Below are 15,646 nucleotides of genomic sequence, written 5' to 3' on the forward strand. Positions count from 1 at the left end.
CACGGGGCGATATCCTGGCAGATCGACCCCTGACCCCGCCGGGCTACCGGCTCGGTGCGGCGCGTCTGCGTCGTTCTGGGATGCGAGCCAGACCGACGTGAGGACGGCAGCCTGACCGACGTGAGGACGGCAGCCAGACTGACGTGAGGGCGGCTACAAACTAGAGAGCTACAAAAAGCACGGCATCAGCTCAGCTGCTTCGGCCACTTCCTCCTCCAAAACAGGCCTCAGGGGCCTCCGATGAAGACAGGTGGAACTGCCTTGATACGGCGAGATCGCTCCCGCTTGGCAGCGCAAAACAGGGTCACAGTCGACCCCCAAGGTCTGGGGGCTACCCCATCTCAAGGGTCTCTTACGAAACCGAATCAATGGGCCAACAACAAGCAATGCTTCACGACCCAGCCACTTCATAAGTCACACCTGCACTGTTCGTTACGCCTACCTCCTGGCCGGGTGTCCGCGTCGATAGTGCGAGGTGGGCCAGTCAGGCGCTCCGGCACACGCCAAATGGACCATACATCATAGGTCTGGCGGCATCCCGCGGCGCCCGCGCAGACTCGGCACAATCCGGGTCGGCCGAAAAAGGGTGCCATCTATCGTGGTGAGCTGCCAGCGCCAGCCGGACGGCACCTCGCCGCACCCATCGACCCGCCCGGCAGACATGGTGTGGATATGCTCGGGGTGAAAGGGTAGTCGATAAGGTGAGGAGCAGTCGGCGACACGAGCACAGCGCACCTCACGGCGTGAAACAGAAACGCCCGCCGGGGTGATGGCCTTCGCACGGCGTCACTGAGGCGACGCGCCGAGACAGCCTGCGTCCGTTCAGTCGGTGGACCGCGAGCAGTAGGTAGCTGCCCAAACTGCCCGCGGGCAGGAGGCGCCTCGTTGGCAAGGCCAGATGGCGAACGAAGGCGGCATTAGCATGCAAACGCCGCTCACAAATTTGCCCCAAACGAAAGCCGACGGCACAAGGCAGAACCAGAATGTCTTCTCTCCCATCGCCACAGCTCGCTCTCCCGCTGCCTCAGCTCGCTCTCCCACCGCCTCAGCTCGCCCTTCCACTGCCTCAGCTCGCTCTTCCACTGCCTTAGCTCGCTCTCCCACTGCCTCAGCTCACTCTTCCACTACCTCAGCTCGCTCCCCCACTGCCTCAGCTCGCTCTCCCACCACCTCAGCTCGCTCTTCCACTGCCTTAGCTCGCTCTCCCGCTGCCTCAGCTCACTCTTCCACTACCTTAGCTCGCTCTCCCACTGCCTCAGCTCGCTCCTCCACCACCTCAGCTCGCCCCCCCCCCCCCCCCCCCCCCACTGCCTCAGCTCGCTCTCCCACACCTCAGCTCGCTCTCCCGCTGCCTCAGCTCGCTCTCCTGTTGCCTCAACTCGCTCTCCCACCACCTCAGCTCGCTCTTCCACTGCCTTAGCTCGCTCTCCCGCTGCCTCAGCTCGCTCTCCCACCGCCTCAGCTCGCCCCCCCCCCCCCCCCCCCACTGCCTCAGCTCACTCTTCCACTACCTTAGCTCGCTCTCCCACCACCTCAGCTCGCCCCCCCCCCCCCCCCACTGCCTCAGCTCGCTCTCCCACCACCTCAGCTCGCTCTCCCGCTGCCTCAGGTCGCTCTCCTGCTGCCTCAACTCGCTCTCCCGCTCGCTTTGCACACTCGCTCTCCCTTCCTGCCTCCCTTGCTATAAACGCTCGCTGGCTAGCGAAGCGTCAACGAGTCAACATAAGGACTGAGCACAAACAAGTTTGGCCACCGGCCGAACAAGAGCCTGACAAGGCACCGAACAACTCCACACGCGGAACACGACGCCGAACGCGGCGGCCGGTCCCGGGGTGGGAGCTCTCGCCGTCTCGCTAGCGACGCCACACCCCCGTCGCCCCACCAGGGGGCGCGCGCCGCTCCACCTGGCCGCCGGGTCCGTTCCGGTCATTTGCCGCAGAAAGAGTGGCGGCCGGCGGCCGGCGACGGCGCCGGTCGTCGAAGGCGACGCCGGAGGGCCCTTAGGAGAGCGTCGGGGCGTCGGGCCGGTGCCGGCCTCGCCGGAGCGACGGCGAGCGGGGCGGTAGATAGGAACGCCACAGCCGGCCGTTCGAACCGCCCCTGCTTGCTCGGGTCCGGCCTTGCAGTCGAAAGGAGGAGGTCGACTCTGAGACCACGTACCCGGGCGGGAGACCCAATAAACACAGATGATAAACACACAGCATGATACACTCCGAGACGACCAACTAGCAATCGACAGGAAAACTTACCAGAAGCGACAATGAAGGGCTCACGCACGAACAGCACGCAAAACAACTTACAAAAAGGCTGAGCGTCGGCAAGTGCACAATTCATCGCGGATGATCAGCTTTTCACGTACACGCAACGCGGTTGGATGGCCACGCAGCCACCTCCCGGCGCAGTGTGTGCAGACTTATCATCATGCCTCCAACGGGCGACGTCACCCACGCGACCGGCGCGCTAATGACGCCGCCGCCGGGTCAGCGTGTCCAATACCGCGCGCGCCACGCCCATCCCGCCCGCTCTGGGGCCAGTTGCGGCACATGACCACGCGAGCTGCAGCGGACGGTCCTCTTGCCGGCTCCGCTGACTACTGCAAGCCCGGTGTCAGAGCGAGAGCTGCACCCGACGTCAAAATGGCCGATGCCTGCGATCTCCGAATAACTGCATGTCCGGAGTCCCGCTGCCAGCTGTGTAAGCTCGGTGTGTGAATGGCAGCGGCGGGCCGCAGCAGGCCGCCCGCCCGGCGCGGTCGTTACTCGCGCCTGGCCGATCAGGCAAACACAATCAGGCGCGAGATTATTAGGCGGCGATATATTACCGGCCTGATCCCGGGATCGACCCCGCCCGCCGGATTGGTCGTCTCCCGCGAGGGCGTCTCGGCTGGGCGACAATCCGCCCGGGCGCAAACACGGCCGGCCCCGCGACTGCGGCGGGAGCCCGGCCGGCCCGGAGCGCGACCGGCACGAGGTCGGGGCGTGCCGTCGCCCTGCAGCTGCAGAAACAGACATAGGGACGCGAGATCACGTGGCAGGCTGCCCGGCGCGTCCCGGACGCTCGATCGCACACTGCCACGAACGGCAATAGGTTCCGTACAGCCTTGTCGGCTAAAGCGCGTTCCGATGAAGCGCCGAACATGGCGAGCGTCGTTGCGAGTCGACGCTGAAGTCATCGACGGGGATTTCTGTCAGGATTAGCGATGTTGCGCATGACTCAACGGCGGGTGACACGGCGGGCGGACGTTGCCGCGGCCGGGCGAGGAGCCGAGAACGCAACATCGAAACTACCGAGGCCAGAGGGCGCTGAGTTATTGTGATGAGCGCAGATGCGGAAGGTGTTAGCACAATTAGCCGACGCGATGTACAGTCAACAATCTGTGCACGGCACAGCAGGCCCCCGCCCCCCTACCCGTCCGCCATCTAGCGAGGTCGTACATCAGGTTGTTGAGATAATTGCCGGCTTAAAAAGACGGACCATTATGTTCAGGAATAATGTGCAGGCGATAATTATTCAAACGAGGGAGAGATACGTAACAATGCGCAATAAAACACTGGCCAATGACGCATGCCCCTTCGGCATGTCTGCACTGTCAAAAACAATGGCAGTCCAGGCTAATAAACTTCGAAATTACTTTAATGGTTGACGTGACACCGACGTAAATAAATGGCAATGGATGCAAACCGTAATTGTAAGACAGCTAAATCAGCGGATTTGCGACACAAGCCGCCGCGGGTAGCCAAGGACCTCGCAACAGTGCCTGATTTAAGTGCATGGGCTAAGTAAGTGGCTGGCTCGTCCACTACTTCACTACACTCGGCTGCAGGCACCGCAGTAAACGTCGCGTTATGTTATCGCTGCAAAACGCGAGCACCAGCCGGGCGCCTCGCTCGCTACACCAGTGACAGGGCCCCGAGACCAATCAGCACTAAATTAATATCGTTATGCGGAATGGTAAGCATGTCTCCCAAAGCAATTCAATGTCGGCGGCGGCGGGGTGAAAACAACGTAATTAGCTTCGTTATTCGCGTGCAGAGAGTCATCTAGCGTGACAGATGCGATTGGCATTCCCGCCGCAGCCCAGACAGCATCCGCCCACAGAGTCAACACAAGCCGTGGGCAGGCACTGCGCTGAGGAAGCATGCCAAACAGGCCTGCGATGCGATGCAAGAAATAGCCGTTCAATTACCTGCGGGCTGCCTGGCTTGGGTTCACGGTTCGCGGCCGCTAGTTCTGAATTTGAGGATGAAGGATGGGCAAAACGCAACAAAGCACGCTTGTTTACACATTGACAAGAGCATTCACAAGACTTACTTGTTCTCCAGCGAGCACCAGCCGCAGTAGGGGTCCTTGGCAGTCAGACATTCGCTACAGGTTGAATACAGATGGCACTCCTGCACCTTCACTTTGGACACCTGGAAAAAGACAACACTGCGTCAGGTCGCTTGCCCCATCTTGAGGACCGGTGTGGGCGCTAGACAGTCCACAGGCTACACCGACCGTGTTCTCCCCGGGGGAGTGAAACTCCTCCCAGCAGCAGGCAAAGATCGATGTTTTCCCGGAGGCGAGGCGACACTTCTCCACTCGGTAGCTGGCGGCGACGGCGTTTTTTCCTCGCGCGACGCCGCACTACACCCGGTGGCGAAGAGAACAGCCACCGGGAACAACAATCATTCAGAAGCCGTCAGGTGCCGGCGTCGGCGGACGAATTTAAACGGCCCACTCTGCCGCGCGCGCGGCCGGCCAGCCGCCACGAATCGCCTCGGGCGGTGTCAACACGACCCGTCCTCCATATTGATCACCGGTGGCCCTCGAGTCGACGCGTCGCCCACTCTCCCGGCCCATTTCACGACGATTGGCCCTCGATGTCAGCTGGATGACTCCCATCACAGACCACTAAAACGCAAAAATAATTCATGCGGGACATTTGCTGCGCGGCAGGGGCGGAGGCCCGGAAATCGATGCAGCCAGATCGCGCCGGGACCTAACGGCACGCCGCCGAGCGTAGCGACACCGGCGCCGGCGCGGCCGCGCGACGGTAGGCGCAGAAGCACGTGCCGGTCGGTCACCAGCGCCCCGCCGCCGACCCCGCCGTCCGCGGGGTCAGCGACGAGCGCCGGTACCCCGGAGCGCGGCCCTAATGGCAGCACGCGCACCGCCAGGTCTTCATCATGAAGCGGACGGGGGCGCGGGCGCGGGCGCTCGGCCGGCGTCGTAAATCTGCCGCCGCCGCTGCTCCCTGGCGGCCAGGTTATGAAGTCGGAGAGGTAACGGAGGGGCGCCGTATCGAGCGGCGCCAGCCGACGGGCGCGACAGCCGCTGACCGCGCCTGAGACGCCGGAGCGGCCCGCGGCCGGCCACCGACTCCTCCGGGCGCTGGAGCGGCCCGCGTCCGGACACCGGCTCGTCCGGGCGCCGGAACGGCCCGCGTCCGGACACCGGCTCCTCCGGGCGCCGGAGCGGCCCGCGGCCGGCGGCTGGCTATAACCGCGTCCTGCCCGCAAAAAGTCCCGATGGACGCCGACGTTTTCTTCGTCTCGGGAGAAAAATGATAAGCTTTCAGATGATTTCGCTCTGACGCCGTCACACACATCCGTGAGGAGCGAGGCTGCATGCCGTCGATTTCGTCATCTCTTGGGCGGGCGATGCACTTTATCTGGACCGTTCCGGCGCGCGCCACCCTCCCCGTCCGCGGCGTAAATCAGGACAGACACCATTTACAGCGGATTCCCCCGCCCATAAACAGTTTTATTCTATCGTCATCATAGGCGACCGTTTCCCTGGTGCTCCATCTGCTTTTGAGCACCAATTGGAGAGCGCGGGCCGGGTGCGGAAAGTAATGACACCGCTCGCCGCCCTGCGCCCGCGCGCGTGAGCCGAACGACAAAAAAAAACACGAAATTACGGCCCACCGATATTAGGCACTTCTACAAAAACTTTGAAACGTACGCAGAATTGTATAAAACTGCAAATGCACGGAGGATAGCCAAATCTCCCTCCCTCACCCCCTCCCAAGAAAAAAAAACTTGGAGCAGTCAATCGACCGAAAAATCTGGTCGCTCCAGCGGAATGACTAGCCTAGTATCACTGCTGAGAACGCGAGAGCCTCCAGAAGGCCATTAGCCCGATGCGTCGATGCGGAGCTTTAGCCCCTCAGCGGCAGTGTGCCCGTCGCTGGTCGCCCCGTTGCCAGCGTGTCCCAGGCGGCCCGCATCCCCGAGCACCGCTGCCATGACCCGCATCAGCGCCGGCGGCCATTATCTCGGCCCGACACGCGTCCAGTAATGGCGACCCGGCAACAGGGCGGCCGCTGCCGTGATCTGGGAGAGTGGCCACGGGCGGCGGCGGCGGGCTGTCGGCAGGCCGCGCTATCACTCAGCCGGCGTCCGTCGGCGGCGACGAGACGCCACGTCGGCACCGACAGGCGGGTCAGGGACCGGGGTCGGCGGTGGACAGGCGGGTCAGGGACCGGGCCCTGCGGTGGACAGGTGGGTCACGGGCCGGAGCCGGTGGTGAACAGGCCGGTCAGGGACCCGGGGACGATGACCTTGGCGTTGGGTCAATGATCAAATTGATAAACTGGTGATCGCATGGCCAGTCCGAAGATGGCCAGCCAGGGCAGGGGGCCATTCGAGTCAGAGGTTCACGACGGATCGACCGCAGTCAGAATAAGTCAGGGCCCTCCGGTGTGACTGCACACACCCCGCCAAGGGTCAGAGGGGTCGGCAGCCGACAGCGGCGGCCGGCTCGGCCGACGGAGACGACCGTCCACGCTGCGATAGCCGATCTTAGACTCAAGCCCCGGTCCGCGCTCGGCGACGCCCCCTGCCGACCGAGGCAATCGGCCAGCCCCGCCCCAGCCGCCCCTAGGGAGGACCGGCAAATGGGCAGCCCTCCGACGCTGACACCGCCAGCCGGCGCAGCCGACCCGACACGGAAAATCGCCGGCCGGCGCAGGATATGCGCCGGTGCGTGTGCGGGACTGGCGCCGTCCATTCCGTATTTTTCGACACCTTACCGATAAATGTCCAGTGCTCTCAACTGTAGCCCGAGTACCTACACAGCTGGTCGAAAAACTTTCCGTACACATTCTACTCCATTCCATTACAAAACTTGGAAGTCGCTTGATTGGCAGGTCGAAAGATTTTGCATGGATACGACAGCCGATATGGGGTTACCTCCAATACGAAAACGCGAGTAGGAGGCCGGATCATGCCAAAAACTACGTAAGCCCTCCGGTTCAAGTTGGGCTGGACATGCTATAAGGACTCATCGAGGGTAAAAAAAAAAAATAGCAAAACAAGCATACAGGAAGGCGGGAGCAGTTTTTTCAGCCAAGCTGCTTCGGGCTGTGACCGAGCCGTGGTCGACTGCAATGTTGCATTTTCCGGCCGTCGCGGTGCACCACCGAGGCGTATCGTTGCTTTCCCGCCGCGCAACGACGCACCGGCTGGCCTTTTAAAGGTTCCGGGACGCACTCTCATCTGTTTCGCCGCTGTCATAATGCCCAGAGCCCGTGAAAACGAGCGGCGGTCTGAGTCGAGCCGGCCGGCCGGCGCGCCGCCCCGCGGCCGGCGCTGGAAGCGCACCCCTCGGCCACGGAGGACGGACCGCGCCTCGTGAGGGCGCATCCTTCCGGGTGGGCTCGCGCGGGCCTTCCGCCAGCAGCTCCTATCTATTTCGATTAGGCTAATTGATGAACAAGCGGGGCGGCCACGCGGTGTGTCTGGCGGCGACGTCTCCCGGCGGGGGACGTCCCGCGCCGCCCACGCCGCGGGCGACCAATCTGGTGCAGGGGCGACGGAGGCCCGTCAAACCAGCGACTGTGGGCCGACACATGGCTCCGTTGGGCATCGCTGGGACAAAAGCTGTCTAGGCTTTCTTCCCAGTCCGTGCGAAAGCACACTTAGTAGTGTTTAACGATGCATCTGATCTAAGCAAATCGACTGAAGAACTTACACCCCGTATGCTTGGTGAATCACTGTCGTAACCTTTCAGGCCGTGTTTAGAAAAACACAGGAGCCAACAGGGGCTTTCTTTCCAGCAAACAAGACATGTTGCGTACTGCATAGCCTCGGCCCGGTGTGCGCTATGGTAGCGCCTTGAACAACTTTGCTGGCGGTGAGGCGATAGCCAGAAATGAGCCGCAGTTCCAAACGATGTACGGAGCCCGTGAAAACGACCGGCGCCGGTCCCCCGACACCCTGGCTTTGGCAGACGGACTGAATAAACAACCATCGACGGACACTGCCACCATGACTTCAGTTCGTGCACACCGCCACGTCTGGAGTCCTCGGTCCTCGAGCGCCGTCACCCCGGTTGCAGTTCCCCGGCCGTAAAAACGTCAGCGTCCCCGGCTCGTATGGTCAATAACGCTCCCCAAAACACTCCCCAATCGAGCCGGCGCGACAGCTCTAGCTCGGGACGGCGCCTCTGGGAGGGGCTCGTCGGCCGGCCAGCCGGCGAGCCCCAGAGAGACGTGGCCGGCTATGTCTGCGTCCTGGCGCACGTGACCGCGCATGCGTCGGAGCCACAAACATGACTCCCGGAGGGCCGGCCCCAGAGGACCACCTCCGAAGGCCGCCCCCAGAGGACCACCTCCGAAGGGCCGCCCTCAGAGGACCACCTCCGAAGGGCCGGCCCCAGAGGACCACCTCCGAAGGGCCGCCCCCAGAGGACCACCTCCGAAGGGCCGCCCTCAGAGGACCACCTCCGGAGGGCCGCCCTCAGAGGACCACCTCCGAAGGGCCGCCCCCAGAGGACCACCTCGAAGGGCAGCACCCAGAGGAACTCCGAAGGCCCCCAAGGACCACTCCGAAGGGCCGCCCCAGAGGACCACCTCCGAAGGGCCGCCCCAGAGGACCACCTCCGAAGGGCCGCCCCAGAGGACCACCTCCGAAGGGCCGCCCCAGAGGACCACCTCCGAAGGGCCGGCCCCAGAGGACCACCTCCGAAGGGCCGCCCCAGAGGACCACCTCCGAAGGGCCGCCCCAGAGGACCACCTCCGAGGGCCGCCCCAGAGGACACCTCCGAAGGGCCGCCCCAGAGGACCACCTCCGGAGGGCCGCCCCCAGAGGACCACCTCCGGAGGGCCGCCCTCAGAGGACACCTCCGGAGGGCCGCCCCCAGAGGACCACCTCCGGAGGGCCGCCCTCAGAGGAACACCTCCGGAGGGCCGCCCCCAGAGGACACCTCCGAGGGCCGCCCCAGAGGACACCTCCGGAGGGCCGCCCCCAGAGGACCACCTCCGGAGGGCCGCCCCAGAGGACCACCTCTCGGGCCGCCCCAGAGGACCACCTCCGGAGGGCCGCCCCCAGAGGACCACCTCCGAAGGGCCGCCCCAGAGGACCACCTCCGAAGGGCCTCCCAGAGGACCACCTCCGGAGGGTCACTCCCAGAGGACCACCTCCGGAGGGTCACTCCCAGAGGACCACCTCCGGAGGGTCACTCCCAGAGGACCACCTCCGGAGGGTCACTCCCAGAGGACCACCTCCGAGGCCGCCCCAGAGGAACCACCTCCGGAGGGCCGCCCTCAGAGACCACCCCGAGGGCCGCTCAGAGGACACCTCCGAAGGCCGCCCCAGAGGACCACCTCCGAAGGGCCGCCCCCTCAGAGGACCACCTCCGAAGGGCCGCCCCATAGGACACCTCCGAGGGCCGCCCCCAGAGACACCCGAGGGCCGCCCCCCAGAGAACACCTCCGAGGGCCGCCCTCAGAGGACCACCTCCGGAGGGCCACTCCCAGGACTACCTCCGCAGGTCCACTCCCAGAGGACCAACCCCCGGCACGACCCTCGAAGGCCGCCGAGAGAGGCCGAGCACCCGCCGCGGAACCAAAGCAGGGCTGCTGCCACCATTTGCAGAGGCCCTCCAGAGGTCGCGCACAGCCCCCAAATGCCTTCCAGAGCCCCCCCCCCCCCCCCCCCCACAGCCCCCAGAGGTTCCCCCGAAGCCGGGCGCTCGGCGCGACCTGGAAGGCGACGTGACAGGCTGCCCACCCATGCACGCATTACGTCAGGCCTGTCAGGGAGAAATGTTCTCGGCCACCGCGCCGCCAGATCTGGACTGGGGGAGTGTCGCACGGCTGCGTATGGCGTGTGGTACAGGCTGAGTGGATGTCGCGGACGCAGATAACCCACCACGACGTGGTGGGTTACCCCGGTCTGGCAGACCGCCGATAATGTCACCTCTGGGCTGTAACGCCCACCATGCCCATGTCTCAGCCTGATATACAGGCTGTTTGAAAATGCAGTCGCACACGGCGCTGCAGGTCGCTCGCCGCTGTGCAAAAGTGCGATTGTCGCGGATCCACTGCGTGGCCCAGACGCCATGTTTTGCACCGTAAAATCCTCAACGGAATGAGCCGCCTCCACACTGACAACAGCAATGCATTTTTGAACACTGGGCGTTCTTTCGGGTCGTTATGTGACATTAAACTTTCAGCCGGAGGCGCTCCGGTCCAAAGCAATGCACCGCAAAAACACATTTCAAATCCTCCGCGCGCGGGTCGGGAATTACCGCCCGGTGCGGTCAAGGTCCCGGGGGAACGCGGCCAAAAACAGCGCTCACGAACGCCACACGCTCGTCGAAGCTGACGACGCGGTGCGAGCAGCGCATTGTCACTGTGGCCGCGCGAGGCGCCGCGCTGTTTTGTCGGTCTCTCTTTATCCTTTCTTGCCCAGGTGGACTTTGTTGTCGGGGCTGGCTCGTTATGAACTCAGTTAAGGTCTGGAAAACGGAGTTAAAAATGGCCCCGAGTTAATGCGTCATTATACTCTGGTGCAACGGAGAGAAAACGTTTTCCCGTGGGGTCCAATAAACGTCCGGTTGAATTTTCTGAAACGCCAAGAAATTGAAAGTCTTGGCAAACAGGTCCGGGGCGAAATAGCCTGCTTTCCTGCCCACATATAGCAGCCGCGCGGCCGCTAGGCGAGCAGCGTCGAGGGCACAGGGTGGTTCCGCGCCGTAAACAGTCGGAGTGTCGCACCACTGGATTGGAGCGTCCTGCGAACAGAAGCCGACCGTCGGCGAATCCGGACAGCGTTTCAATGGCGGCCGGCGGGCTTCGAAGGCACGCTACAGCCAGTCGGCAAGCACAGCTTTCGGACAGGCAGTGCACCGAAGCGCACTTCACACTGTCATGTGTGCTTTTCAATATGCCGTGAGTCTCGCGGCACAAAAAGAGCGTTTTCTTAAGCAGAGCGCCGGTTCTACAGAGAAAGCCGTACAGTCGACCGGTACGGCCGGCGCAGCATCGGCGCGAACGGGCCGCCCTCTGGAGCCGGCGGCGGCGGGCCTGAACTCCGAGAGCGCCGCAGCCGTGCATCGATTGGTGGACCGCCACAGACCGACAACAACAGGCCTGGGATGACTGACGTCACTGTCACGTCACCGGGACTCGGGCATGGTGACGTCACCGGGACACGGGAATGATGACGTCACTGGAAGACGGGCATGGTGACGTCACTGAGACACGGAAACGTGATTTCACGGAGATGCGGTCAGCAGTCGTGAGGACTCTGCGGTGTCATGGGGCCGTCGCGGTGACTTGGTGTCGTGACCTTGAAGAACGACAGCGGCCAGATTCTCTGAGGGCCCTTACACTTTGCGTCTCGATTTAAACAGAGAAGCTTGCTCGCTTGCAGTAACCGACCGGCCGCATCTGGTTCCAGACATTCGAACCCATCAGAATTCAGCCAAGGACCGCCGATGCTCATCTCGAACCGGCAGCGCCGAGACCGTCCTGCGCGACTTCAAGGTCCACAAATGACACGCCGACTTCGGCTTTGTCCGGGGACCACCATGATTGAAACTCATCCGCGCCGACTCCAAATGAGGAGCGGCCTGTGGTGAACGGCACGAGTCGCCGGCGGCGTCTGCCTGGGGCGAGGCGCGGCGGCGGGTCTGAGGAGCCCGCCGGGCCGTGGGCTGTTGACTCGCCGATCAGCGACGCACCGCGTCCCTTATTAGCTTCCCGAGTCAACAGCGCCACCGGGCCGGCCGGCGGCGGCGGCTGGCGGACGAGCGCGGAGTGGCGGCAGCGACCGAGGAGCTGAAGCGCAGGAGCGGGTGGACGGGAGCGGCGAAGGGGTGGAAGACTAGGGGACAGGAGGACAGACGGGGAGCAGCAGGAAGAGACAAGAGCTGGCACACAGGGATGGACCGACGGGCACGGAAAGACGGGAGGAGCTGAAACTGAGCAACGGACGGAGGAAGGGTGACTGGGCAACCGACCGGAGGACATGAAGTCCAGCAAGAAGAAACAGGGATGCTCTGACGGGGTCACCTTGCTTTCCAAAATCTTTGAGGAATTACGTGTACCGAAATAGCTCTGGCAGCCACTGTGGCGAACAATAACCTGGACAGTGACACCTGCAACATGAGGATTCTACGCGACAACACCATGAGTCCGCTCCATCACCAAGTTACGATGTCCCACTCCCCCCCCCCCACCCCCCCCCCCTCTTGCCTCTCTATCTCGATTGAAAGCACTCAGCGGCCGCGGAGAGCTTCGGTCCGAGCCCGTCACCGCCCGGTTCGAGTTGGCCACCGCCGCGCCAAGTTGGCAGTCCGGCAGGCCACCGACGGGCTCTGTCTCCAACTCGGCACAAGTCCATCAATCTGATTGGACCCGCGCAGCCCGGCGCGGCCGTGTCGGCCGCTCCTGTCCGCCGCGGCACGGTCACGCCTGCGCGACACCCCCGCCCGTGCCGGCGGAGGGGCGGGGCGGCCGGAAGAAGCACCTCCGACGCCCGCACGCAGAAGGATTCCCGTGTTCTGCCGCCGGCCTAAAAGCCCCCGTGCGCGTGGGAGCACCGCCCTCCGCAGGCCATCCATAATCAGCCAGCCCGCCGGCGGCGACGCCTGTTGCTGGCGAGCGGACGCGCCGACCGATGCGTCGCCGGATCCCGTCCCCGATCGTCACCGAGTCAGCAACTGCTGACTCGAGACGCCGCCCGCGGCGCCGGCGCCGCCGCCACCCCTCTCCACAGCCCACGTGACCTACGTCTCAGCCTTCGAAACGTCCCCCCCCCCCTTCCAGCCCCGGGCCGTCATCCCGGGAAGCTCCTCTGACCTGCCTCGCGTGCAGTCGCGGACGGCGGTGGAATCGACCCCGCCGCGACGGCAGCGCCATCTACTTCCGGCGCGGCGGCCCGCGGCAGGTACGTCTCCGCTCCGAAGCGCGCCCGCGGGAGGTATACGGTGCGACAGGAGCAGACGGTGCGACGGTGCGACGGAGGCAGGCTAGCGGGGGGAGCCGGATCGCGTGTGGACGCCCGGGAAATGGCCTGCGATCGCGCCTGCCCGGAGCATACGAGTCGCGGCCGTCAGCTCCTCAGGCAGAAAAGGCGGATAAACGGTGCTCCAACAGATCGGCGTCACCGACGAATCAGAGGCCCTGTCCGCGTCGCGTCTGTCGCGCGGCGTTTCCCGTGCGGCAGCTGGCGATGTGAGCTCATCCCGCGCGGCAGCTGGCGATGTGAGCTCATTCCGCGCGGCAGCTGGCGATGTGCGCTCATCCCGCGCGGCAGCTGGCGATGTGAGCTCATCCCGCGCGGCAGCTGGCGATGTAAGCTCATTCCGCGCGGCAGCTGGCGATGTAAGCTCATCCCGCGCGGCAGCTGGCGATGTGAGCTCATCGCGACGAAGCGTGCAGAGCTCACGCAGCCGCTTCCGGTGTCAGAAGCCACCTCTCATGATCTGCCCGAGCCTGCACTTGTCTTATCCTGGCACTTAAGATTGAACGGAACTTTCTCAATGTTTGCATTTCGGCGACAATCCTGTCGGGCGCTGACAGCACCCAATCACGCTTCAACGATTCAGCAGGCACGATTGTCGTCTGCGGAGCATCTCGTTATACAAACAGACGGGCGCAAAATGGGCTCTGATCTTCGCGTACCCTAACAAGCCAATCATCATTATATATCCAGCGCGCCCGGCGATGATGCCATTGGTCAAGCCTGCGGGAGAGGTGGTCCTCGGTCGCAGCCAACTTCATGCATCACAATCTACAGCTGGCGGGGGTTAAATGTGTGTTCGGAACAGCGATTTCGTCGGGTGTTCGCGGAAACGACGCGGAGCGTCAGGGTTTAACAAGGCCAGGGACGCAATCTATCGCCCAAACGCGGTGCTCTGGCGGAGACAGTCGACCAGAACCGAGCAGCCACGCCATGTAGCACAGCTGTGTTTGTGTATGACCGACAACCAGCGCCGGCTCCTGCCGCACCCACCATGTCTTACATCAGCCGCGCCGCCCGCCCTGCAGATTTCGGCAGAGCCCGTATCCTTAAGAATTTTCAAGTTAAACATTGGCATATGGTGCATGCATATGGAATGTTTCGTGTAAAAACGCTCTGGAAGGGCACGCGCGTTCTGAGGAAGACCGCCCAGCCCCTGCGCCATGTTCCCCGGGCTGCAGGCCGCAGTTGCGACTAATCCATCACGCAACGGCACCCACATCGGACACCAGATCGCCATTTCTGCCGGCGCGCCGCGCACGGTTCATCGTCACGTCAGCCCAACAGGCGCCACCGCATCAACAACCTCCACCGCCGCTGCTCCTTTGCCGCCCGCGACAACACAGCATTTCCATACACGTCCCCGAGCTGGGCCGACTCGGCGCGGCGGAGGTGCCTCGGCCGACGCCGCACTTGTCTGTTTATGCAGCCCGCCGAGGAGGAGCAGTCGGCCCGGGGAGCGGGTCAGGTACGGCCAATCAATACCGGCCAGACGGCGAGCGTCGGGTGCAGCCGCCAACGCCGGCAGAATGCATGAACTCCCGCCGACTGCACTCATTCCTGCAGCCCATGCACCTGTTTACGTCGGCGACGGGCGCCTGTGTCTCGGGCCCCTCGAAGCTGTTGGCGGCGGCATCAGCGGCGGCGGCAGCGACGGCGCTGCCGAGGCGGTCAGCGCATCATCAGCAGGCTGCCAGCTGCTCGGACGCGGATGTGAAATATGGGCACGTGCTCGGTCCGTGCTGTCGCGTGCCGCACGGGCCCGCGGCGCCGCTCGCCGCCGCTATTCATGCCGTACGGGCCGGTACCGCTTCCGCGGCGCGCCCCACGGACCTGTGGCGAATCGTGCTGGCGCTGCATGCCTGCCCGGCGCCAGACCGTCGCGCTGGGGCCCGCTCGGCCGGGCTTTGCCATCACCCCGTCGGCCCGACCGGCCCGGCCGGCCCGGTTCCGTTCCGTTCACTTTCAACGGGTAATCGGCATTCCGCGCAGTCGGCAGACGTGCAGCGAGCGTCCGCAGTAGCGGACATGAACGTCTGGCCCACACCGCACCCGGCCCAGAGGCATGAGCCGACCATGGCGCGATCAGGCAGCGACCGGTTCATGGTACACGCCGCAATGGGGTCAGCGGCGCTTGTCTTGACCGCAGCGTTTTCTTTAACGTGAGCAGCGGGTCTTTTGCGGGCGATGTGCGCCGCGGGCTGGCTGCATTTCGTCGCTGGGATGGCAATGTGTGCCCGCGCGGTCTGAGTGTGGCCGCCCCCTCGGGTGCCAAGTCAACCTCCATCGCAGCAATTTAAAGGAGCACGACAGAAGGGACGGACGGCGGGGATTGTCGTGCGCTGTAGTGGAAGGTTCGACACACGGGAGTTTCTAGATGAGTCAACAAACCCAACTTTGTTCCGCTTGGA

The 15,646-nt window shown here is 63.9% G+C and overlaps 1 protein-coding gene across 1 annotated transcript in view; it reads right to left on the reverse strand.

Annotated features, from left to right (window-relative positions):
- The window catches only part of LOC119091278 (plexin-A2), a gene marked incomplete in the record, with an annotated part of 177,961 nt that overhangs the window by 68,809 nt on the left and 93,506 nt on the right, over positions 1–15,646 (reverse strand). The window contains 1 exon segment of the mRNA XM_037213967.1: positions 4,312–4,412. Coding sequence (XP_037069862.1) covers positions 4,312–4,412 — 101 coding nt within the window.

Source organism: Pollicipes pollicipes, unplaced genomic scaffold (assembly GCF_011947565.3).
Source record: "Pollicipes pollicipes isolate AB1234 unplaced genomic scaffold, Ppol_2.1 Scaffold_3447;HRSCAF=4054_pilon_pilon_pilon, whole genome shotgun sequence".
Taxonomy (NCBI): domain Eukaryota; kingdom Metazoa; phylum Arthropoda; class Thecostraca; order Pollicipedomorpha; family Pollicipedidae; genus Pollicipes; species Pollicipes pollicipes.